Source organism: Terrapene carolina, unplaced genomic scaffold (genome assembly GCF_002925995.2).
Source record: "Terrapene carolina triunguis isolate 2854851 unplaced genomic scaffold, T_m_triunguis-2.0 Scaffold32922, whole genome shotgun sequence".
Lineage (NCBI taxonomy): Eukaryota > Metazoa > Chordata > Testudines > Emydidae > Terrapene > Terrapene triunguis.
In genome coordinates, this window is record NW_020697273.1 from 489,908 (window position 1) to 515,991 (window position 26,084).

Here is a 26,084-nt window from a genome sequence, read left to right on the forward strand (position 1 = left end):
GTTTAACCTTGCAGGGAAAATGTAGGGAAAGACTTTGAAGAACCTTTATGACAAACAGGATCTGGTTGAAAATTTGAAAGTGGAAAGCAGCTTGGCTGAAAATGATCATGAAATGGTAGAGTTCATGATTCTAAGGAATAGTAGGAAGGAAAACAGAATACAGACAATGGACTTAGAGAAGGCAAACTTTAGCAAACTCAGAGCACTGGTAGGTAAGATCCCATGAGAAGCAATTCTAAGGGGAAAAAAGAGTTCAGGAGAGTTGGCAGTTTTTAAAAAAGACACTATTAAGGGCACAAGAGCAAACTATCGCACTGCGTCGGAGAGATAAGAATTATGGCAAGAGACCATCCTGGCTTAACCAGGAGATCATCAACAACACTGAAACTCAGAGTCATACAAAAAGTGGAAACTAGGTCAAATTAGGAAGGATGAATACAAAAAAGCAACACAAGCATGCAGTAACAAAATTAGAAAGGTCAAGGCAAAAATTAGATTAAAATAGTTAGGAACCTAAAGAGTACTAAGAAAATATTTCACAAATATATGAGAAGCAAGAGGAAGACCAAGGACACGGTGGGCCCATTACTCAGTGAGGAGAGAAAGACAATAACAGAAAACACAGCAATGGCCGAAGTGTTAAATGCTTTTTTGGTTTCAGTTTTTGCCAAAAAAGTTAGCAATGATAGGATGACTAACATAGTGAACATCAGTGTAACTGGGATAGGGCCTCAGGTTAAAATTGGAACAGAACGAATTAAGAATTATTTAGGGCAGTCTACACTATTGCTTAAAAAGCCACCCCTCTGAGCAATGCGAATTACAGAGACCTAAACGCTGTCCACACTGGCGCTATGTCGCCGGAAGCCACTCTTCCGCTGACATAGCTTCTGACTCTCATGGAGGTAGAGTAATTATACCAACGGGAGAGTGCTCTCCCATCCACATAGAGTGTCTTCACTAGACCTGCTGCAGTTGTGCCAATGTAGCACTTCTCGTATAGACCTGCCCTTAGATAAGTTAAGTGTCTTCAAGTTGACATGGCCTGATTAAATATATCCTAGAATACTTAAGGAACTGGTCGAAGAGATCTCGGAGCCATTAGTGATTATTTTTGAGAATGCCTGGAGGACAGGAGAGATCCCAGCAGACTGGAAAAGAGACAAATATTGTATATATCTATAAAAAGGGGAATAAGGACAACCCAGGAGATTATAGACCAGGCAGCTTAAATTCAGTACACGGAAAGATAATGTAGCAGATAATCAAACAATCTTTTTATAAGCACCTAGAAGAAAATAAGGTAGTAAGTAACAGTCAACATGGATTTGTCAAGAACAAATCATGTCAAACCAACCTAATATCCTTCTTTGACAGGGTAACAAGCTTTGTTGTTGAGGGGGAAGTAGTAGATGTCCTATCTTAACTTTAGTGAGGCTTTTGTTACTGTCTTACCTTCTCATAAACAATGTAGAGAAATGCAGCCTTGATGAACCTACTCTAAGATGAGCGCACAACTGGTTGGAAAAGCGTAGAAGTGGGCTGTAGCCCACGAAAGCTTATGCTCTAATAAATTTGTTAGTCTCTAAGGTGCCACAAGTACTCCTGTACTCTGAGAGTAGTTGTCAGTGGTTCACTATCAAACTAGAAGGGCATAGTGAGTGGGGTCCTGCAGGGCTCTGTCATGGGTCTGGTGCTATTCGGTATCTTCATAATGATTTGGATAATGACATAGATAAAGTTCACTGGTGATACCAAGCTGGGAGGGTTGCAAGTGCTTTGAAGGACTGGAGTAGAATTCAAAATGAACTTGACAAACTGGAGAAATGATCTGAATTAGGATGAAATTCAATAACAAATGCAGAGTACTTAGGAAGGAATAATCAGTTGCACAAATGGGAAATGCCTACTTAGGAAGGAGGACTACAGAAAAGGATCCGGGGGTTACTGTTGATCATAAACTAAATATGAGTCAACAATGTAATGCTGTTGCCAAAAAAAAAAAAAGCAAACATTATTCTAGGATGTATTAGCAGCAGTGGTGTAAGCAAGACACAAAGTAATTCTTCTGCTCTACTCAGCACTGATAAGGCTTCAACTGGAGAACTGTGTCCAGTTCTGGACAACACACTTCAGGAAAGATGTGGACAGATTGGAGAAAGTCCAGAGGAGAGCAACAAAAATGACTAAAGGTCTAGAAAACATGACCTACAAGGAAAGATTGAAAAAATTGGGTTTGTTTAGTCTGGAGAAGAGAAGACTGAGTGGGGGCATGATGATAGTTTTCAAGTATGTAAAAGGTTGTTATAAAGAGAAGGGTGATAAATTGTTCTCCTTAACCACTGAGGACAGGACAAGAAATAATGGTCTTAAATTGCAGCAAGGGAGATTTAGGTTAGACACTAGGAAATACTTCCTAACTAGGGAGGTTGGGAAATCACTGTCATTAGAGGTTTTTAAGAGCAGGTTGGACAAACACCTATTAGGAATGGTCTAGAAAATACTTAGTCATGCCTCAGTGCCGGCGACTGGACTAGATGATCTACTGAGGTCCCTTCCAGTCCTACGTTTCTATGATTCCATGGTTTTTTTCCTTCTTTCTCCACAAGAAAGAGAGGAGCCAAAAAAAAAAAAAATCTAATTAATCACCTACATCTAAGTCCCCTCTAAGCTGTGTGGTTGCGCAGCAACCTATTAAGCGCTGCGCACGCACTCAGGGCTGCGACAGGGGGAGATGCCTCTCTCCCAGCCCTGGATCTGCTGTGGCAGGGAGAGGCGCCTCTCCCTGCCAGCCCCAGCCCAGTCCCGGAACTGCTGTAGCCAGGGGGAGAGGCACCCTGGCCCCAACCCAGCCCCAGACTTGCTGTAGCCGGGGGGAGAGGCACCCTGGCCCCAGCCCAGCCCAGCCCCAGATTTGCTGTAGCCGGAGGGAGAGGTGCCCGCCCCAACTCAGCCCTGGCCCAGACCTGCCACAACCGGGGGGAGAAGCACCCCAGCCCTGGCCCAGACCTGCCGCAATCGAGGGGAGAGGTGCCCCTCCCTGGGTCCCAACCCAGCCCAGCCCCAGACATGTCGCGACTGAGGGGAGAGGCACCCCTTCCCCAGCCACAACCAAGCCCCGGACCTGCAGTGGCCAGAGGGAGAGGCGCCCCAGCTGCAGCCAGGGGAGAGGCGCCTATTCCACAGCCACAGCCCCGGAGCTGCCGTGGTGGGGAGAGGCGCCTCTCCCCCCCAAGCCCAGGTGCTGCTGTGGGGAGAGAGAGCTAGGGGTAGTCCTCTCTCCCCGCTGTAACCCCGGGGCAGCCTGCACCCCAAACCCCTCCTCCCTGGCCCCACCCCAGAGCCCGCACCCCCAGCCGGAGTCCTGACACCCCTACACCCTAACCCTCTGCCCCAGCCCTGAGCCCCCTCCCACACTCCAAACCCTTGGCCCCACCCCCGCCACATGAATTTTGTTATGTGCACTAATATGGAGGTGATGTGTCACACATCATCTTCATATTGGTGCACATAAAATTCATTCCGCATATGCGTAGGAGAAATTAGAGGGAACACTGACCTACAGCTCCCCAAAAATGGAATGCCACATGGGATGAGCAGTTAACCAAAAGCTTAATACTTGTTCTAGGTCCTTTCTGAAAATGACAAGTAAAAAGGTCCCTCCCTTGGGGGGCGGGAGGGAGTAGAGGGGGATTAGTCCATTGGGTCTGATGTGAACTGGGATCAGTTTCTGTTGCAAAACTACTTCATAAGCTGGGCCATCCCTAAATAACACACAGCTGTCTAAGGCATGAGAAGTAAACAGAAAAATCCAACCCCCCCCACCCCAAAGTTCACCTCTCCAGGGGCTCTACAAAAGCACTTGACTCACTTGCCCAGGTCTTTCCTATCAGCAATCAAATTTCCTCTGTTTGGCTGTCTCAGGCCCTAGCTATTCAGGTTCTTCCAGCCCTGAGGAAGGGATGCATTTTCTGTAGTTTGAGTAGCCCTGGATTGAAGCTACTTTTTCCTTTGAGTCCTTACTGAATTTAGTTGATAGCTTAAGCAGTTGTAGTTTGGCACTAACCCCAACGTAGTCTATTAAATCCTTTCTGGGGTTATTGGTTTATAGACACTAAAATCCACTTCCAACTCAGGATTATTCTCTGTAGTGCAGAGCTGTTGTCTGCATCTAGGTACATTCAGACTGGATCACCCCAGAATGCATTGCACATCAGTTACAGGGAATGGTACAAATGACTTGAAGAAATGGTTGTCGAATTGTTTGTGTAGATGGGGTGCTGTCATTGTCACCCTACATTGAGAAGGGTGATGACATAGTGGAAAAAACACCTGCACCCAGTTTAAACTAACACTTCCACCATTGCGATACGAACAATGCAAAAAGTCCTAGTACGGACATATTCATTATGGCTACATGCGCAAGCTTGGTACCGTAGATGGGATGGGGAAACTTTTGTTTTAGGGCAGGAAGGGGCAAAGGCTCTGCATAGGATTGCTGTACACAGATTATATAACGTCAATGTGTATTTATATTATAAAAAGTAACAACATCATACTTTCTTCTACTGAGGTTGTTAATGGTTTAACAGAGGAAGAATGTTTAACCCACTACTTATGCAAAGTATCTTTATTGAGCTCTCAATGCAAAGGACCTTAGAGAAAAACTCTCTCATAAATCCAAATCCCCATTAATGTCTTGAATGTGTCAATTCACTGAGCCCATGATTCCATTCCTGTTTTTATTTATACCCTTCTCTCTCCCCTTTGTTATGTGTCCTGGCTATTTAAATCCTCTTACTTGCTACTAATCTTTGCAGTTATTGTTCTCTGTAAGTGGCATCCCTGCCAAATGGAGTGGGACAAATCCACTGAGCTTTACACATACTGTTACATAACTAGCTGCCAGGCTTTGCCATGCTCATCACTGAAGGCTTTACTATTTCTCACGGATATTTATGCACATTACTCATGGGATTCTTTCCATTCCAAAGTTAACCTTTCCATTTATTGAAAAAGAAAAACCACATCAAATCCACAGTTCTAACGTTGTGAAAGAATGCTGGAGTTCTGGCCCATGTCAGTGCTGTGCAGAAGACCAGCTAACTAGAGTTTAATCTCAGGGCACCCTTTAAAACTTGGAAAGGGTGTTCATGTGTGTGGACCCACAAGGTTTGGGACTCTGGCTAAAGAACTGCTCTGTATCTGACATTGCCTCTATTATACTACATTTATTCTGAAATTGTTGGTGATGGTGTCAGTCTCCAGATACTGTGCTGACTGTGCTACATAACTACCTAAATAGTGCAGTATTGGTTGAGAAAGTACAAATTTAAAGAAATACTGGAGCTAAGCATAAAGAAATATTGTGATATTTTACTACTTTTTCAAAGTGCTCCCAATTTCTTCTGTTGGGTTTCATTCTCCCAGCCAAATTTTGTTGAAAAGTTTAAGAAATATACCTTTGATTGTGAACGAACACACCATTGTTTGTGTTTAACCCATATATCATTGGGATTTAGAATTAGCTTTGTACTAACATGGTTGTTTATCTGCCACTTCTTCAAAAATGCATTAAGAACTTTTCATTGTTCCTGAGAAGCACAATGAGACTAAAGTTAAAAGATAACACAGTTTCTAAATCCTGCCTTTAGAGCATAAAGAAATTCTGATAACAAATAGCATTTAGCATTTAAAGATAACTATCTATATATCAAATTGGCCAAAACACATAGCTATTCTAGAATGGAAATAATGTTTTGAAACTCTTGTCTCACTTAAACCGTATTCCCTGCTAACTGGCCAATATGCAAATCCTGTGGTTTAAGTTTTCGGAGACATTCCAAAACTGAGCGGATGAAAAGAGGAGGAGAGCCTGTTTGGCTATTTATACACTATGTTCAACTAATGGCTGAGGATTTATTATTCAAGATACAAAATGTTCTTTTGGGAGAGAACCTCTGATCTCTTGCAGAGTAAGTGTACTAGGAACATGGAGTAGGACATGAAAGCATTGTCCAGGGCACTTTGCAGAAGGCTGTTCATAGTCAGTATCATGTTATGCTGTGTGTATATTACAAATAGGAAAATTGTTTCATAGCCTTGATTTTGGGTCTGGGATGATAAGAAATGCAAAAGATAACAGCCCTTTGATAAAAAGATTAGCACTTCGTTGAATTCAGGCTTCATATTTTACTTCTTGGTCTGAGACTTGCAGTTTCAGCAAACTTTTGAAATTAAGTAATTCCCTTTTATTCACATCCAAAACATCAGTTGGTGTCAGGCACAATTTGCAATTAGATTAGAAAGGATTTAGGATTGAAAAAAATTAATTCCTCAAGAAGCCTGCCCTCCAAGTTTAGAAACATTTAGAGGACAAAGTTAGATCTTACTTACATACTGCATCATAAAGCTGACATACAGATCAGGTCAAGATTTTTGTTTTACAGTGTTTCGCCCCAATGAAGACTTAACCAAACTGCTTTGTGAACTTGCCATTGTGCAAACATATCCTGAAACCGGATTGTTTCATATTGCGATCTCAAATGCAATATAGTTAAGTTATTTCAATCTGGAAAATCATTTCTTGACCCTAGAAGTTTGTAATTTAGACAATTTAAGTATGGGTATGCTGGTCTAGAAATGTACTCTTGCGTGAAATGCAAAAGTATAGCATTGCTGTTTGTTTAAAATCCTGTTTATCTGACACTACAGTTGTTTGATTTATGGGGTTTAATGTGTATTCCAAGATTGTTTCAAGGTTTCTGATTTTTATAGTGATCTCTCTCCTTTTAGCATGCCATCTCTTGTGAGGAGGAAAGTTTATGGCATCCCAGCAAAACTGCACTGGAAAAGAGCCACCATCTCCCTAGTAGTCTGCCACTAAGGAGTCAATACATTGAGCCATGATTTTTAAAGGCTATAATGCAGGATAACATTTTATCAACTCTTTGTGTTTTGCAGCAGTGGCAGCCACTGGCTGTAACCTGGATAAAGTAAATATTCTTCCTAGTGCCTTGATAACTCCACTTATGCCGACCAGTGTGATTAAGAATGAAGATGTGGCTCCAATGGAAGTTACAGCCGAAAAAAGATCTCCCACTATCTTCAAGGTAAGCTAAATTGTGAGCCCACTATGCTGATTATCCAAGCTTCGGGCATGACAGCATGTCTGACTCTTTCATGGTAGTGTGTAGCAGAGGAGAGAAATAGGAGAGTGGTGAAAACTTCATAGCCCAAATCCAGTCAAACCTGTAATCCAGACATGCACATAAAGCAGTGAGTGATTCCCTTAAAAGTCATCAACAGCACTCTGACTCCTGCACTTGTCCTCAATGAAACAGACTGTGGAGCAGCACAGGTGTACAAGTTCTATTAGTAGCTTGCTGGCCCAAAGTCTCTGTTCTCCTGGTGCACTGTGTTCAGCCATAAAATCAAACACAACCTCCAGAAAGCTACTAATAGTGACCTGCCCTGAGCAGCAGCCTTTTCTGTTGACTTGGGAGAATGAGGAGGAGCAAAAAGGAAAAAAGCAATAAATATACAGAGTGGGGGAAGAAAAAATCCTACAGATGGGAAAACATGAGAAACCAGGCAGAGTAAAGGAAAAAATTATGACCCAGTGCCAGTACATGTGCCTGTAAAGGGAGATCGTTATCAGTTTATCACTTAAGAAAAAAGTCGGGTAGCCCTTACTAGTGGTTTATTTAGGATGTTTTGTTTGGGATGCCTTTTGCTTCTTTTCTAGGACAGTGGAAATTTTCCTCCTAGAGTAATCGCCATTCTCCAACTACGTGCAGGCAGGTTCATTTGTAAGGTCTGAGTATCAGCTTTTGTGTCTCAAAGCTGGACAACATATCCAAATGAGACCTGCACTGTAACCAAGACAAAGTAAGTAAAAGATCAGGAAAACAGCTGAGGAAGGGAAGCACCTGCTGCAGGAAATGTGTTGGTATAACACAAAGCTGGAGAATAGCTGGAAAACAGTAGTAGTATCCCCATTGTATGGCTGCTTCTCTGTTGTACAGCAGCACAACAAATAAAGAACAGTTTTATTTCTTTACAGCACAGTCAGTGAAACAAGGAACAGTCAGGATAAAGCCAGGACAAACATACATGCAAACCTATGACTTCATGGAGACTTGAGAAAAAGAAAATACTGCAAGCCATTCTACATTGCAACTATTTATTAAATGACCTAAACAAACCCAAAATGTTCATACAACTTAGGCACTCAATTCCACTTTTAGGCAACTTTATAAAAGTGACTAGATTTTCAAAGATGCTAAATATCCACTATTCCCACTGAAACCCAGGTGAGTTGTGAAGTGCTCATCAGCTATGAAAATCAGGTCAACTTTTACACAGTTGCCTAAATATGCAATTGTTTAAACTTTTTGCACCCAAGTTTGAAACTGTTGACCTATGTGTCTATGAAATGAATGCTACCACTTCCTGCTAAGAATTTAGACTACCTCCCACAAAGAAAAAACTATCTGGATTCTAAGACATGCTTCCCCCCCTTCCCCCCCCCCCCCCCCCCCCCCCCCCCCCATCAGAACAAAAATCAGCTTAAAAGTTAAGGGTTGCAAACCAGTTTCCCATACTGAATTAGCCTATCAGCTTTTACTGTTAATGGCTCAAAAACAAAAACTGAGCAAGTTATTTTATCCTACATCTGGCTTATAGCTTCACAAATAGGAGTTTCCCACAGTGATGCACATAAACCTTGCTTGCTGTACTGGATCACACTACTGGTCCATGAAGTCCAGTGTTTTGTCTACAATAGTCCACTATCTGATACTTCAGAGAAAAGTGAATAACCCCCCACTTAATATATCTAGCCAATTCTGCAGAGTACATGAGTGAAAATTCCTTCCTGGTCCCAGTCAGCATCAGTTTATGCAGTGAAACAGAAGGTTTGATCGTCCTTATTTTAGCATCATAACAACAAATATTATTGGTTAAAATGTTGAATCCCCTTTTAAAATCAGCTGCAGTATTTGACTGATCTCTTGTGGCAGTGCAAGTCATCTTATTAACTATAACCGTATCCTAAGACATCAGTGAAGGTTTCTAAGCATGACCTGAGTAATCCTACATACTTCTTAAGGTGTACTGCTTTTTTTTTCCCACCAGGCTACAAACGTGGTTGGACCAACTCAACAAACATTAGAAAATATGTCCAGCATATCAGGAAATGGAACCTTTTCAACTGCTGCTTCTCATTTACCTTCTGAGAGTGAAAAACAGCAGCAGATACAGCCTAAAATGTATAATGCAGAGACTCTGACTACTATCCAAACACAGGACATTTCACAGCCCGGTAGCTTTCCTGTCTCTGCTCCCAGCCAACTGCAGAATAGTGATGCGCTATTGCAGCAAGCTGCACAGTTCCAGACGAGAGAGTCCCAACCCAGAGAGGTGTTACAATCAGACAGCCCTGTAGTTACTTTGTCACAGTTAACTGAGGCTTCGCAGCAACAACAGTCAACACTATCAGAACCAGCACAGACACTACAGCAACAGATTTCATCAAGTATTTTCTCACCAGCAAACAGTGTGAGTCAGTTACAGAACACTATACAGCAACTGCAAGCTGGCAATTTTCCAACCAGCACTGCCAGTGGAAGCAGTGGAAATGTTGATTTGGTCCAGCAAGTCTTAGAAGCTGAACAGCAGTTATCTTCTGTTTTGTTTTCTGGGTCAGATAGTAGTGAGGATGTTCAAGAGCAACTCAGCGCAGACATTTTTCAGCAAGTTAGTCAAATCCAAAACAGTGTAAATCCTGGGATATTTTCCTCATCAGAGACAGCAGTCCATTCCAGGCAAGAGAATCTTTTGTCTGGAAGAGCTGAAAATGTCCATCCCCAGCCTGAGAGCTCATTGTCCAGTCAGCAGCAGCAGCAGGCAATGGAGACTTCTGCAGCAATGGTGATTGGAATGCAGCAAAGTATGTGCCAGGCTGCAACACAGATGCAATCTGATCTATTCTCCTCAGCAGCTTCAGGAAATGGAAACCTCCAGCAGTCCCCAGTTTACCAGCAAGCTTCCCACTTGCTAAGTGGGCTATCAACAAGCGAAGACATGCAGATGCAATGTGAGTTATTCTCCTCATCTTCTGGTGTTTCTGGAAATGAAACAACTACTACTGCTCAGCAGCAAGTCTCGACCAATGGCTCTACCATGTTTCAGACATCGAGTTCTGCAGATGGAGAAGAAGCTTCAGGACAGAATAAACAGATGCAAAACAATGTGTTTCAGACCATGGTTCAGATGCAACACAGTGGGGAAAGTCAGCCTCAAGTTAACCTTTTTTCATCTACGGAAAACATGATGGCCGTTCAGGCAGGTGGAACTCAACAGCAGGGAGGTGGACTGTTCCAGCAAGGTGGGGAAATTATGTCTATTCAGTCAGGAAGTTTCATGCAGCAATCCCCACATTCACAAGCTCAACTTTTTCACTCTCAGAATCCCATTGGTGATGCTCAAAATATATCCCAGGAAACACAAGGGTCTATTTTTCGTAGTCCAAATTCCATTGTCCACAATCAGACCACTTCCTCTTCTTCAGACCAATTGCAGACTCCAATGTTCCACTCCCAGAACACCCTGGGTGTATTGCAGAGCTCTTCTGTACCTCAAGACCAGCAATCAGCCAACATGTTCCTTTCCCAGAATTCAATGAACAACCCTGTAACTCAAGAAGAACAGATGTCATTCTTTACAACACAGAATTCCATTTCTCCACTTCAGACAGCCACAAACACTGAGCAGCAAACTTCTTTCCAGCAGCAGGCACAGATACCCCACATTCAGAACCCTATGATTCCCCAAGATCAACCCCAAGCTCAGCCCACTCAGCAGGGTTTGTTTCAGACACAAGTATCACTAGGCTCCCTCCAGTCTAGTACAATGCCCCAGAACCAACAAGGGGCTATCTTCCAGCCTCAACATTCAATGGTTGCTATTCAGAGTAGCCCTCCATCCCAAGAACAGCAGCCACAGCAGCAGAACATGATGTTCAGTACTCAAAATACGAGTACAATTGCTTCTCAGAAGCAGACGATGATTTTCAACCCAAATCAAAATCCAATCACTAATCAGGAGCAGCAGAACCAATCTCTTTTTCATGCACAATCCAATATGGCGCCAATGAATCAAGATCAACAGCCCATGCAGTTCCAGGGTCAAACAACAGTGACTCCACTTCAGAATCCTGGGTCCAGCCAGCCAGAGACACAGCAGCCCACCATGTTTCATAACTCACCCCAGATTCAGTTGGTTCAAGGATCACCAGGTTCTCAAGAGCAGCAAGTCACCCTCTTCATCTCTTCAGCTTCCATGTCTGCCTTGCAGACTAGCATGAGCCAGCAAGAGCTGCAGCAGCCTCCCACCTACTCTTCTCCGAACAATCTGACAGGTATTCAGGGAGCTGCTTCTCCTGCACAGCAACAGTCTTCTTTGTTTCACAGTACAACAGGAAGTGCTATCAACCAACTGCAGAATTCTCCTGCTTCATCTCAACAGACTTCAGGAATATTCCTATTCGGGATTCAAAACAGTAAGTGTTAAAAATCCTCAATTCTAATATTACGGTTTAGAAAAACAGCTACTTTGGAGGCTACAAAATTAACTGTGTTTGTACAGCTTTGTAGAGGTGTAAAGTGGTAAGTGGTAATGGTTACAGTCCTGTCCTTGAAAGTGTTAGTCATTAAAGGCAGGAAATAAGTAAATTACACCCATGCCTTTTGAGAAACTTCTGTCACCTTCAGTGGAACATGCAAAAAGTTTACGTGTGTATAAGCCAATACAGTTGCATTTCTGTTGGATATACACCATTTATCCCAAAATACTAAAGATTATCTATGAAACCATGGGGGTGGAAAGGAAAATGTGAAATCAGTGCTCAGAGTTAGACTTCATAGAAGAGGATCTGTTCTAAATAGTTAATTCATGCTTAATACTTATATAGAGGTAATAAAAGGACGTGTTTCAAAAAGTCAGTGAAGTTGTTTTTAAAAATAAAGAGCTCGTTAGTACCCCATATTTTCTCCCTGTGAAGGTACTTGTATACTCTAATCAAGTTATCTCTCAATCTTCTTTTTAATAAGCTAAACAAACCATCAAATTATTTTTGTGGTGCTTTTCTGTGCTCTCTCCAATTTTTCAATGTCCTTTTAAAAATGTAGATACCAGAATTGTCCCCATTATTCACATATCAATTTTGCCAATGCCATGTACAGAGGTAAAAATGACTCCTCTATTCCTACTTATTACTCCCCTGTTTATACAGCCAGCAAATTAATTAGCCCTTTTGGCCACAGCATCGCACTAGGAGTTCATGTTGAATAGCATTGAGTTAAGTACCTATCCCTATGGAACCCCCCTAGAAACAGCCCTATTCAGAGATGATTCCCCATTGATGACTACTTTCTGAGATCTGTCAGTTAGGTTTGAATGTTCCTTTAACTATTCTGAATTTTCACCTTGAAGTTTGAAGTATTTTCTTCTTCTCTCTCACTCCATTACAAAAATAATTAGTCTTCAGATTTTCCCTCAATGGGATAGTCAACGTTTTTCACTCCTCGTGTGTGCCAGTCCCTTTACTTCCACTTTTTGAACACTTACTATTAAAAGTAAAGAAATTAGAAGAATAAAAAGGATGTTTCCAAACGCATGGAAAACTAGTTATTCTGACTAGTCCCAAAATTCGTTCTGAGAGAGAAGTATGGCTGTATTAGGTATATACAAAAATAAGCTTGTCTCATTCAGGGCATAGGAGAGATAATGATAAGAATCTTAAAGTTAAGTGTAAAAGGAGACAGATGTTTGATTTTCCTATATAGAGTTAGCTTTTTAAATATTGGTTCTTACCTATGATACCCTCGCTGATATGTGTTATGCTGTTTATCCTTTTGAGGTCTTGATTGCTGTGTTTGACAACAGCCCTACTAATTTCAGAGGGGTAGCCATGTTAGTCCGTATCAGCAAAAACAACGAGGAGTCCTTGTGGCACCTTAGAGACTAACCAATTTATTTGGGCATAAGCTTTCGTGGGCTAAAACCCACTTCATCAGATGCACAGAGTGAAAAATATACTAAGCATGTATAAATATACAGCACATGAAAAGATGGGAGTTGCCTTACCAAGTGGGGGGTCAGTGCTAACGAGGCCAATTCAGTTAGGGTGGATGTGACCCATTCCCAACTGTTGACAAGGTGTGAGTATCAACAGAGGGAAAATTATTTTTTGTAGTGACCCAGCCACTCCCAGTCTTTATTCAGACCTAATTTGATGGTGTCAAGTTTGCAAATTAATTCCAATTCTGCAGTTTCTCATTGAAGTCTGTTTTTGAAGTTTTTTTTGTCGAAGAATGGCCACTTTTAACTCTGTTATTGAGTGTCCAAGGAGATTGAAGTGCTCTCCTACTGGTTTTTGAATGTTACAATTCTTGATGTCTGATTTGTGTCCATTTATTCTTTTGCCTAGAGACTGTCGGGTTTGGCCAATGTACATGGCAGAGGGGCATTGCTGGCACATGATGGCATATATCACATTGGTAGATGTGCAGGTGAACGAGCCCCTGATGGTGTGGCTGATGTGGTTAGGTCCTATGATGGTGTCCCTTGAATAGATATGCAGACAGAGTTGGCAACGGGGTTTGTTGCAAGGATAGGTTCCTGGGTTAGTGTTTCTGTAGTGTTCACTCCATGCATCTGATGAAGTGGGTTATAGCCCACAAAAGCTTATGCCCAAATAAATTTGTTAGTCTCTAAGGTGCCACAAGGAGCCCTACTAATGTGGTCCTGAACACGTCTTATGCCCAGATTGCCAGATGTGACAGTGTGAAGTGATATCTTTGCTATTGTGGTATGGATATGTGTATCAGTCTGAGCTGAAATCACTACTCATTTCATGCTATACAACAAAATGCATTACAGCTATAGCAATATCATCCTGGTGGTGGAGAGGGGGCTTTCTGGCTAGGTACCAAGTAACGGTTTTAACTGTCATTTTTAGTGGTATAGACCAGCTGGCTTTCTGAGCAGTTTCCTAGGGTTTTTGAGTAAATGAGAAACAAATTATGTGTTGTACCTCTTTCTTTGCTTACTTGGTAGATGACAATTTTTTCTTCGTGATCAAATTTCTTTGTTAGATTGCTTTGAGCAGAGTTGAGTCTTCATGGCAAATTTAGAAAGATTATTAAACAGTCTGGAACTGTAAGTTAAATAGTACCAAAAGGATTGATGATGGGAGGCCCTGAGAGTGAAGTATACAGATACATGAATGAGTGACAAGAGTTCTGGACTCTTTGTTTAGACCTGTGACATTTTTAATAAGATTATTCATTAGTTGGAAGAAAATTACTAGAACTTGAGTACTGCATCTAAATAGAAAAATTCTGATAGATTCATTATAGGAATGTAACTCTTGTGCACTGAATTATATTTAATGCTCTAGAATAGATTGAATCTTAGGCCTTGTGTACACTGGCACTGGTGTGAAAAAACACCCCACTGAGCGCAGCAAGTTTCAGCGCTGTAAAGCACCAGTGCAGACAGTGCACCAGTGCTGGGAGCCGCACCCCTCATGGAGGTGAGTTTTTTAGAGCCAGCGCTACGCCACGACCACACGCAGCGCTTTAACGTTGCCAGTGTAGACTAGCCTTTATAGAACCCTATGTAGCTGCCAGTATAGTAGGATCCACTTAATCGCCTCCCTGAGAAATGGCATACCTTTTTAATTGGGATGATTGCCAGGGAATGTATTCAATGTAGTGCACTTAATTAACTTGAAACAGTGGATAAATTGCACAACTGATGTATTTAAACAACACACATCTAGTTCTGCATGTAGCCTAGTCATGGTAAGTTATACTGGTGTTAGCTAACATAAATTTCCCACCATGCAGTCTTCAGTGTTTCTTCAGGCTTCCTCTCTGTTACTTAGTGTTACCTTAATAAATAAATAAATTTAAAATAAATAAATATATATATACACACACACACACACAACTAATATATATTAAGTATTTAATTGCTCTGCAGTATGCTTTTCTCTAAAGCACTTTGTGAAATTAAAATAATACTTCTCAGGGAAAAGTACTGTGTTTTGCTGAGAACCTGGATAGTGCTGATCCTGCTGTGAGTTTCCCCACTGATTTCGTTAGCAGGAACAGGATTGGCCACTATGCTATTTCTGTTATATTTTTTTTAATTCTATTCTTTTTTCTATAATAAAATAACCAATTAAAATCCTTCAGCAATCGCTGATTGTCTTATTTAAACTGGAGAAATGAGTTACGCTTGTCCATGTTAGGAATTTTTTTTCTAAACAAATGTTAGCTAGCATTTTATAGTCCTAGTGTAAGCAGGGCAAGTTGTAGTTTTAACATGGGTGAATGAAATTCATGGGAATACACCTACATAAGATCATATTCAAAAATATGTCAATACCTGATTGATGAGATGTACACAACTTTTATTTTACAGCCATATGCAGTTCTGTATTGCTTGAATTACTCTATATTTGCTTAATCTCTAGAGATATTATCTAAATGCGACAGAAACTTCAGAGAATTCAGAATGAAGCCAATCTATGAAGATGAAGTTCTGCAAAAGTTTATACCAGTGCTTCAACACGTTTGTTCCTATTTTACCTAGCAAGGAGTGATCAACTCAGTTAATGTCTATTCTAAAGTTTCTTACCAGTCATGATAAATCTCCAGCTGCATTTAATTCCAGTCCATGTTCAATATAAAGCAATTCTAACTGTGTTTAAGGGTGAATTGAACTCCTTTTAGTACATATACCGAGAGAAATGCACCTTACCCCATTTTAAAGCATTTTTATTTCTTCAAAGCACTGTATAGATATCTTCCTGATACCCTATAGTAACGTGACATAGTCTTAAATTGCCATATAGTCCACTTCCAAAACTAGGCGTTCAGGGTGTAGTTGTCATGACGCATGGATCTTGAACCTGGGTTTGCAGGAGCAGCCATGCTCCAACCCTCCACCTGGCAGCCTGACAACTGCTTGTCATGAAGACCAGTCCCAGTTTGAGGCTCTACTCCTGAGGTCCTATTAGTGGAGTCTCAGAGCAGCTGATTGTCCCACTGGCCCTACTTAAGCCAGCAGCAGGAACAGGAAGCTGTCTGAACAACTAGGCTCCTCCCTGTTCTGGACTGTGTGCCTTGTGCTTCCTGCTGCCCCAATTTGAGTTTCTGGCATCCTGACCCAGCATGACTCCTGGCATCTGATATGTGGTTCTGATCTCCAGTTTGTCTCCTGGCTGTGACTCCTGGTATTATGACCCAGCCTGACTCTGGTTCCCAACTCGGGGTCCTGATCTCAACTTTGTCTCCTGCTTCTGACCTCCCGGTATCCTGACTAAGCTGACTCTCGACTCCTGTCTCATGAGTGTGGACTCCCGCTCTGACCACCTGGTCTGGCTACCCACAACCTGGCCGTGACAGCTTATTTGGACCACAATAATGCTATGGGACTGAGCCCAGTGCGAGAAGTATGGCCCAGCAGCACCACCACAGTCACTGGATGCATCAAGTACTGCAGGCCCAAGTCGTGCAGCTCATCAGGGAGAAGTAGTGGCTGCAGAAGCAAGTGAGGCAGCTCAGTTTCAAGAATGCCATGCTGCGACCACCACTTGCAGTGCCTTGCCCTGAACAGGGGCCTGCAATATCCTTGCCTGAATGGTTCGTCGAGAGCCGCCAGTGGTTCAAGGGCTTCGTGAACCAGTACCACCTTCTGTTTCTGATGTGTCCCAATAGCTATGCCTCTGACTAGTCCAAGGTGGCCTTGGTAATCAGCCTGCCTACAAGAGACGCATTAGACTGGCCTCCCCTGCTGAAAGGCCATAGCCGGTGCTGTTGAACTGCAATGCCTTTCTCCAATCAATATCAATCAACTTTGACCCTTGCTGAGCTCGAGCAGCCAAGGGCACACTTCTGCCACCTCACAGCGGATACAGACTGGAATGAAGCAGCACAGCTCTGCCAGTTCTGGTGGTGCTTACAGAAAGAAATCAAAGACTAACTGGCTTGTGTAGAGATGCCTACGGGCCTAGATGCCCTTATGAATCTTGCCATCTGCATAGACTATCGGCTGCGAGACTGAAGGGAGGAGAAAAGAAGTTCCCTGTAATCCCTCTACCCACATACCATGACCTCATCTTCTGTATCACCTGGTGAACCTATACAAGCTGATACAACTTGTCAGCAGCTCACTCATGAAGAAAAAGAACAGTGCCATCAGCTCCACCTGTGCTCCTACTGCGGCAAACCTGGTCACGCGATCTCGGCCTTCCCAGTACAAACATGATGCAGCTTGGAGAAACAAGCCAGTCCAAGCACAGATGGGGGGAATCGGCCTGGTCCTTGAGAGAAGAGAATTTCCCTGTACTCTAGTCCTCTCTCTGAGAGATATCCCGAGCGCCATCCAGGGGCTTCCCATTTCCAGGTGCCTATTGAGCTGTCAATCCAGATTCCTTTCCAACAGGCCCTCATCAATTCAAGACCAGCGGACAATTTTATGGATGCAACTACAACAGAAGTTCATGCCAGACATGACTGAAACTATTGATGGCTCCCAGATGTCTTCAGGTCCAGTTGTGGAGAAGACTGTCCCCCTGGAGGTCTTTATTCATGGGCACAGAGAAATAATACAATTTGGTGTGATCCATTCCCTGCATTTTCCCCTGATCCTTGGCATCTCCTTAATGATCCCCCTCATTTGCTGGCAAGAATAGAAGGTCACTTTCCCATCAGAATTCTGTCAAAGGCTTAGCCAGGGACCAGTAAGTGTTGCAGCCAGGCCCAAGTAGGTTTAATCGCTCACATTGAAATGCCTACTGAAAGAACTATGGAGCTCCCCCAAGTACTGTGACTATGCTGATGTCTTTGAGTAGAAGAATGCAGAAAGCCTCCCCCCACATCAGGACTGTGATTGTCTCATAGAACTGCAGTCGGGTGAAGATTCCATTTGGATGAATATATGCAATGTCAGAGCCTGAACTGGCTGCGTTGCAAGAAAACCTGGCCTGGGAGTTCATCCGCAAGTCAACTTCACCAGCCAGTGCCTCAGTCCTTTTCGTAAAGAAGGACAGCATCCTCTGCCTCTGTCAGTTACCGAGCACTAAATCCGATAACTATCCAGATAGCTACCCATTACCTCTAATCCCTGAGTTGTTGAACCATGTGGGGGCCACCCATGTATTCATTTAACTGGATCTCTGGAGATCATAATACTTTATTCATATCTACTGTTCCCTCTGAATGCATGCTGTGTTGAAGTAGTTCTGTGGCTTGCATGGATTAAGTTTGGCAGTTCGTCTGCAGTTGGGGAGAGGGATAGCTCAGTGGTTTGAGCATTGGCCTGCTAAACCCAGGGTTGTGAGTTCAGTCCTTGAGGGGGCCACTTAGGGATCTGGGGCAAAATCAGTACTTGGTCCTGCTAGTGAAGGCAGGGGGCTGGACTCAATGACCTTTCAAGGTCCCTTCCAGTTCTAGGAGACAGGGTCCTTGGATGTACTACCAGAAGCAAGGGGGAAGCTGATAGCTAATGGCAATTGCAGATTTGTGGCTATCTAGTGTGTAGATGGATACTGGTGACTGAACTGAAAGAGGATGCATACATAGCTAATACTGAAGGAGGCTGGGCACACTTCCCACTGGTTGCTGGGATGTTAATAGAGTAGTTTTAACAGAAGCCCAGATCTTCAACAGTTGTACTAATCCTAGTTTGTCCTTGTACACTGGCAAACTTGGATGCCTAATTTATGCGAGTGCAAAAGCATGTGTACTTTTGTGCATCCTCTTCTGCAGATTTGGACCTGAATAAAGATGTTTACACTAGTATGTTAAACTCTTTTTATGAATGGATTTCCAAGTTTCAATATCCAGGTGTGAAGACTTAGATCCTATTCCTGGCTCTGCTGCTAGCCTGATGGGTGACCTTGAGCAAGGCACTTCACTTCTTTGGGCCTCAGTTTCCCCACTGTCAAAGGGCATAACAATACTGACCTTTGTAAAGCACTTTGAGATCTACTGGTGAAAAGTGCTAGATAAGAGCTAGGGATTATCATAATCATTTATTGTATTTATGTTCATTTCTTTCTTAACAGACTGTGGCCAGCTGTTAACCTCTGGACCATCTGCATTGCCAGATCAGCTGATGACTATAAGTCAGCCAGGTCAGCCACAGAGTGAGGGGCAACCTGCAGTGACAACGCTTCTGTCCCAGCAGATATCTGAGAATTCTCCACTACCTTCATCTATGACAACCAATCAGTGTATAGAGAAAATTGATGACTTGCTTGTGTCATTACAAAACCAGGGGAACAACATGGCTGGCTCATTTTAATTGGCCAAGTAAGTAGTGAATTTGGGTCTGTGGGTCTTCTTGCAATGATATTTAGTAAATTTTTATATATACCAAAGAGCCTCTTGTTTTAACAGATGATGACTTTGCAATGAAGTCACAGTGCATGCAGAAATCAGTTAATATATCTCTATGCCCCTGAAGCAAATTATAATTTCTAGTAGTCCAGAGTAGGGAGTATTGCTGTTCATCAAGAGATCAGAATCTGTAGAAAATAATTGATCAAGTTTGGGTTTTGTTCTTGAATTGCTATTCGTTGTTCTGTCACCTAGCATTGCAGTCTAATAATTCTAATGGCAAAGGTAAGGTGAATGGGTCACTTTCAGCTTGACCTGGCATCTCTGAGAACTGTCACCAAATCTGGCTTTAGTTAAAACTTTGGGTTTATTGTGGATGCATTAGACTCCACTTCAGTCTATAGCAGAGGTGGGCAAACTACGGCCCGCAGGCCACATCTGGCCCATGGGACTGTCCTGCCTGGCCCTTGAGCTCCCAGCCAGGAAGGCTAGCCCCTGGCCCCTCCCCTGCTGTCCTCCCTCCCCCGCAGCCAGCACTCTGGGCGGCAGAACTGCGCGCTGCTGCTGCTGAGCAGAGCGGCAGCGTGTCTAGCTCTGGCCGGGTGGCGCAGCTGCCAGACATGCTGCTCTAAGTGGCATGGTAAGAGGGCCAGGGCCGGGTGGTTGGATAAGGGGTGAGGGGTCCTGGGGGGCTTGTCAGGGGGTGAGGGTGTGGATAGGGGTCAGGGGACTGGAAACAGGGGGGTTGGATAGGTGTGGGGTCCCGGGGGTCCTGTCAGGGGGTGGGGGTGTGGATGGGGTCGGGGCAGTCGGGACTGGGAGCAGGGGGGTTGGATAGGGAATGGGGTCCTGGGGGGCCCTTAGGGGCAGGGGGTCCCGGGAGGGGGCAGTTAGGGGACAAGGGGCAGGGGGGGTTGAATGGGTCGGAGGTTCTGAGGGGGGCAGTCAGGGGGCGGGAAGTGAGAGGGGGTGGATAGGGGGCGGGGGCCAGGCTGTTTGGGGAGGCACAGCCTTCCCTGCCCGGCCCTCCATGCAGTTTTGCAACCCCAATGTGACCCTCGGGCCAAAAAGTTTGCTCACCCCGGTCTATAGTCTTCAAGCCCTTCCCATAGTGCTGAAGTGGTTTGCGTGAGAGCAAGGTGTTTGTTTATTGAAAAGGCACCACTTGCTGAATCATTGTTAGAACTGAGCCAATACAACAGCATGGAGCTAGGAAGTGTCTGTTGCTGGAAGGTGCCTTTTCCCCCCCCATCAGAGGTAAAGCTCTGCTCATGCATGAGCATTGAGTATATATGGGCTCTTCAATCCAGGTATAGCCACAGCATCTGACTATATCCACCTTATGTAATGATGTTCTGTCTCCCAAAAAAACCCTGAAGTTTCAATTGGGTGCTGTGCTCTTCACTTTCTGAGCTAAACTGTTTTGTAATGATGTTGTAAACTGGAAAATAGTTATCATATTCTGCCCCAAAGATGGCAGCATTTTGGCACTGGGTGTAGATTTTTCTGTAGTTTGTAAAGTGCTTTCAAATGAAGGAGATACATGAAAGATGAGACTTCACTAGTTATGCCTAACTCTGTTTTGTTTTTAATTTCAGAAATTCTGTGAAGGAAAAGATGATTTCCAAGATCCCCTCAGACCTTGTGGCTCTGGATTAGGGTTTATGGAGCTGAACTGTTCTGTTAAAGAATAGCTTATACCCAAGCAAATGTGTAGACTTCACTCTCTTTTTCTAAAGAGCACATATGCTGCCTACTGCAGTGTCTAGCAATTGAGGCTATAATGATAGCATTTGAGACTCCTGAAGCCAATAATGGCTGAAAAGCTGTGCTTTGTGTTACAGGGGGTGGAACTGGACGGTTACCACATTCCTAGGCCCCATTAGTCAATGGGCTGCTGTTTTAATTCAAAGCATGACTGCTCAGCTATTATTGTTAGAAAATAACATGTTATCATGTTTACTTTTTCTTTTCTTCCCTTTTTCCTTCACAACCCCTCTGTTGAGTGGGAAAGCTTGTGAAGCAGAACCATCATGTGCCCTAACTCGTGCTGTGATTCATGGCATAGCTGTCAGTCAGTGAAGGAATTGCAGTTGTTACAGTAGAGCTGAAGGACCATTGCAAGGGTGTGTTAATCGCAGCAGCAGGTGGTGGTGGTGATATATATAATATGCAATCAGAAAATCTGCTACAACTCTAGGAGCAGCCAGAGAGATGTGAGTGCTTCCCATCTGAGGGTGTGATTAACAGCTTTCTGTCTGTACTGATGGTTTTAGATATAAACTGCATAGAGTAAGAATTAGGTGGCTCTGTCAAAATGAAGGGAAAAGTCACAGTAAATTGTGTTCTAAAATCCTACCTTCTAAAATACCTTAATCTGAAGAGAGCAATCTGCCTAGCTGAGGAAACAACTGCTTAATACCGCTCACTATTTTGGCATAGATTAGAACTTGAACATTATCCTTTCTCATGCCAGGCTGCCCTCTTTCATTCTTTCCATGCTCTTCCCTCCCTCCCCCTAATTTTATATAGTTTGTTTCCTAAGCAAACACAAATATGCTTCCGGTTTTAGAAACTGAAGTAACTCTTAGGTGTCCAAGGCACCTCTCACTGTGGTAGCAAAATGCCAAGCCAGTGGCTGCATCTTTATACATCACCAGGGTTTGTGGGAGTGAGAAAATACTGGTTTTGTCTCCATCCCCCAGACTTCCTGAATCCTAGAGGAACCCTGCTTTTTCCTCTTGTTGCTGATTTAAAGTCTTAAACTTTATCCCAGATGGGGGCAAACAACATAATTTTTCATCGTTCTTTAAAACATCACTTCAAGCTGAGCTGCTGCATCTTTGTAGCTTTCTCAGTTCATTGCAGGTTTGAAGCATCCTTTTTACTAGCAGTCCCCATGAGTTGTAGCCTCTCTGGGGTCATACATTAATTAAAAACAATTTACTCATGTTTTACAGTAGCTAAGAATAACCCACTCCAGGCCATGCAGTTGTAGTGGGAGGAATGTGGATTCTTTCAGATGCTCCAACTAGTCTAAGAGAAATGTGGTGCCTCATTACAACCTCAGGCAGATGTTTTCTTCAGTCTTTTCCCTCTCCTGCATGTAGAAAGCTGTTAATGCAGGTTAGAGCCAAACAGCTGTCATGAGTGGCTTCTATGCTTTGGTGTAGCATAGTTGGTATGCTGTCACTTTTCATTTTGGTTATTTTAAATAATGGAGAGTAGCCTGTAAATGTTTTTTAAGTTACCCTAGTCTGTTTACTGCGTGTTTTTTCTAACTTGTGCACCTAGTTGAGCCATGTAGAGTTGTTCTTTGGTTTTAACGGTTTTTCCCGTGTGTCAATGTCATGATGTTCATTTTCTCTCTTTGTGTGTCTCTCTCTCATTGAGAGGCATTGAATTACGTTTTCAGTCGTAAGGCTTCTTGCCGATATGAAGGGAACTTTTCAGAAAGAGACCTGCTCTGGGTCATTTAATTTTGAATACAGTTTTCAATCGTTCAAGTTTTGGATGGTTTATATCTAATGTGTGTTTCATTTTTTTGGAAAGCTATATTTTGTATTTAGGATATGGTATACTATTTTGCTATTTGTACTGAGTGAGTACAATGGCATAAATATAAAAATTTATATATATACAAATATATATAATATTCTTTTTGCCACACATTTTTGTGGTAATTTGTGAGTTTGTCTGATGTTCTACCACAACGTGGCGTCTGATAATGGTGGGGGTGAGGGTGGGGTTTGTTATGTCTTTACTAAGTATTTAAGTACTTTTTGCAACATAAATAGTTTGTTCATCTTGGGCCATTCCATCTGGCAATGTGTTGTTCCAGTTGGCTCTGGACAACTTCAGTGTGTGTTTGTGTCTGTCACACAGCAGTGGGATGTAGTAAGGAAACCCATTTAGACAACTGTCTGATGGGATTTCATTCAGAATGAGCCATTCAGCTTTTACTCTGTCACTGTCTATTTAATATTTTATTAGCTCCTTTGTGTTGTATCTTTTAATTTATAATTACACTAAAATGTTTGAAATTATAATCATGTTAAAGAACATTTTCTCTCCTTCATAATGTCCAGAGCTGCTTTTTAACTCTGAACCATACGCTTTTCTGCCGATAATTTTTCTCCTGCTATGGAAAAAAGTAAAATAAAATCCTTTGTTATGGTTCAGGACATGAAAGAGCAGCCTGTCCGCACTGAATGAGCGCTGTATGAGGATGCATAGAAGGGTTCTGCACAGCGTCGGATTGAATACATCATCCGTTTGTAATCAGTTTGTAAGAAACTGGTGACTTCTGCAAGAGCAGCTTGTTCGGACGAGAATGTTTGGTGATATCTTGATGGCTGCGTAGGCTGACAGTGGGCAGAATGAGGTGATGGGGATGATAAACTGACTTGTGTGCTGTTTGTTTTGTTTTGTTCTTTTGAAGGAGAGCATCCTCATGATGAAACGTCGTTGGTCAGTGCCAAGAAACCAGGGACCAATTCTCCATTTAATAAGATTGGTGTCCAAAATAGAACCTTTTACCAGGACTGCTACAATTCCCATTGTGGGGGGAATGTTTAAATGTGTGCATATTTTTAGGTTGTTTATTACAAGGGCTGTGCTACCATATTCAAATGACTAAATAATGACATCTGTATTTTCTTTTGTGTCAAATTTACTGTGTCTGTTTTAGGTCAGTGTTAAATGTATAACATTTTGAACATGTGATTTGGTTACAAAAAGTATTTGTATTCTGAATGAAGGGTTTGCTCAGTGGTTGACAAGTGCTCTTGCTGCTGCTTTCAAACAGCTGTTACAGAGGATAAAGAGCGGTTCAATGAGCCAGCAAAGGCCTAGGAAACAGCTTACAGAAGTTGTTTTGTGGCAGAAGGACCCAAGTATAATGTGAACCACATCTTTGTTCCTTCAGAGCCCTGCTCATGCACTGTTTTGATTTCAATAGTTGACAATGACTTTTGGAGCTTATCCTTTGTTTTTTCTTTTACCCCCTGACTTATTTATTCCATAATATGTCTGCATCAGTATGGATATTAGAGGAAGAGCACACAAAGTGGATTGCCTATAGAGTTATTGAGAGGCAGGGGAATCAAGTCCAGACCAGTTTGGTTTGAAAAGTTAGAAATTACTTAAGGTAAATGAAAATATATGCATCTTGAGTAGTCAAAAAATGACATTAACTATTACCCCTTGCTTATGATAAACATTACTTAAGAAGCCAGATTGCCAAAGATCAAATGTTGGGGGCATTATTGCAAAAAAAAAAAAAAAAATTGCTTTCATATCTGTCAGGCCAGCGTTCACTAATGGACGTAGATGGTTTTATAGCTGTATATACTGGATGGAAGCTGGAAAGCTGTAGAACTATATTTGTAGGGTGGATTTTCTGTGTAGTGTTTCTTTTTCACAGAACCATAGTGTTATATGGGACCTCAAAGATCATCTAGTCTAACCCTCTGCCAAGATGCAGGATTTGTTATGACTAAACCACCTAAGACAGATGGCTATCCAGCCTCTTTTTGAAAACCTCCAGTGACGGAGGTTCCATGCTTCCCTAGGCAGTTTGTTCCATTGTCCTACTGTTCTTACAGTTAGGAAGATTCCTGAGCTTTTCTCCTGCATGAACTTTTTATTAAACCACCTTTAATCCAAAACAAACAATCTGTCTGTCTGTCTCTGTCTCAAACTAGGTTATATTCTCCAGCCGTAAGTCACTTATCCATTAACTTCCCTGATTCTCCTAAACCCCATTTTTCTGATGTTGTCTCTACAGCATGTCTGATACGTACTGTACACCTGTTTCCTAATAACTCACTAATATCCAGGGAGCTGCACCCTGCTAGCTACCACGGTCAGTATGTCTTCTACCTGTGTCATGTTGTCTCCATGTAAACAACACCAGTGTATAAAAATAAACTGTTAAACTATTATTATTCCTTTAGTGATGAATAAAGTAGGTGGATAACACTTAAGCTGTAGAAAAAGTTAAGACAAGTATTAGCCAAACATTTCCTATGGCAGGAGATGATCGTCATCACTTTCCACTTCACAGCTCAGTCCACTTGGTGGCACTAATTGTCTTCTACTCTTTCAATGGTTATCCAAGCCAAATGCTCTACTATTATTTCCTTTGTCAACAAAAACAATTCAAGAAGTCGTTTCAGCCTTGCTGGGCCAAAATAGACAGTTAACCACCAGACCTTTTGTTTGGCTAATTTTACATTATTATCAGTGTGCTCAGAGCCTGTGAATGGATGCTTTTTATTTATACTCAATTGAAATAAAAAATAAATAGGTTAGTGTCTGTCAATCTTGACAGCATCCCTTTTTATGCTTACACCGAGGGCATGTTCAGTTGCACCGATGCACATTTCTCTAATCTACATAAGCTTTGAGTTTTCCAGTGCTCCTGCTATGACTTTGATTAGAGCACACTGACCAAAAAGAAGTGTCATTCTGTTGCTCTGGTAAGATTTTTCATTCTCCGAGATTGTCCTTCCAAAGCCTTCAGAAAGGACAAACCACACAGGAGCTCAAATCCCTTCTCTGACATAGCCAAAACAACCATATGAGCAGCAGGAAAGATGCTTTGTTATAAAATTTCTTCATTGGAATAAAGAAATTAAACAGCCAAAAAGGTCAAACTTTTAT

The 26,084-nt window shown here is 42.4% G+C and overlaps 1 protein-coding gene across 1 annotated transcript in view; it reads left to right on the top strand.

The window, feature by feature from the left end:
• The window catches only part of LOC113405048 (nuclear factor of activated T-cells 5-like), a 130,146-nt gene extending 105,217 nt beyond the window's left edge, over positions 1–24,929 (top strand). The window contains exons 11-14 of the mRNA XM_024216876.2: positions 6,964–7,112; positions 9,139–11,563; positions 19,145–19,391; positions 21,017–24,929. Of these exons, the coding sequence (XP_024072644.2) occupies positions 6,964–7,112; positions 9,139–11,563; positions 19,145–19,383 (2,813 nt within the window). The 3' untranslated portion in view covers positions 19,384–19,391; positions 21,017–24,929. The remainder of the gene's footprint in view (positions 1–6,963; positions 7,113–9,138; positions 11,564–19,144; positions 19,392–21,016) is intronic.
• The last annotated feature ends 1,155 nt before the right edge of the window (positions 24,930–26,084 follow it).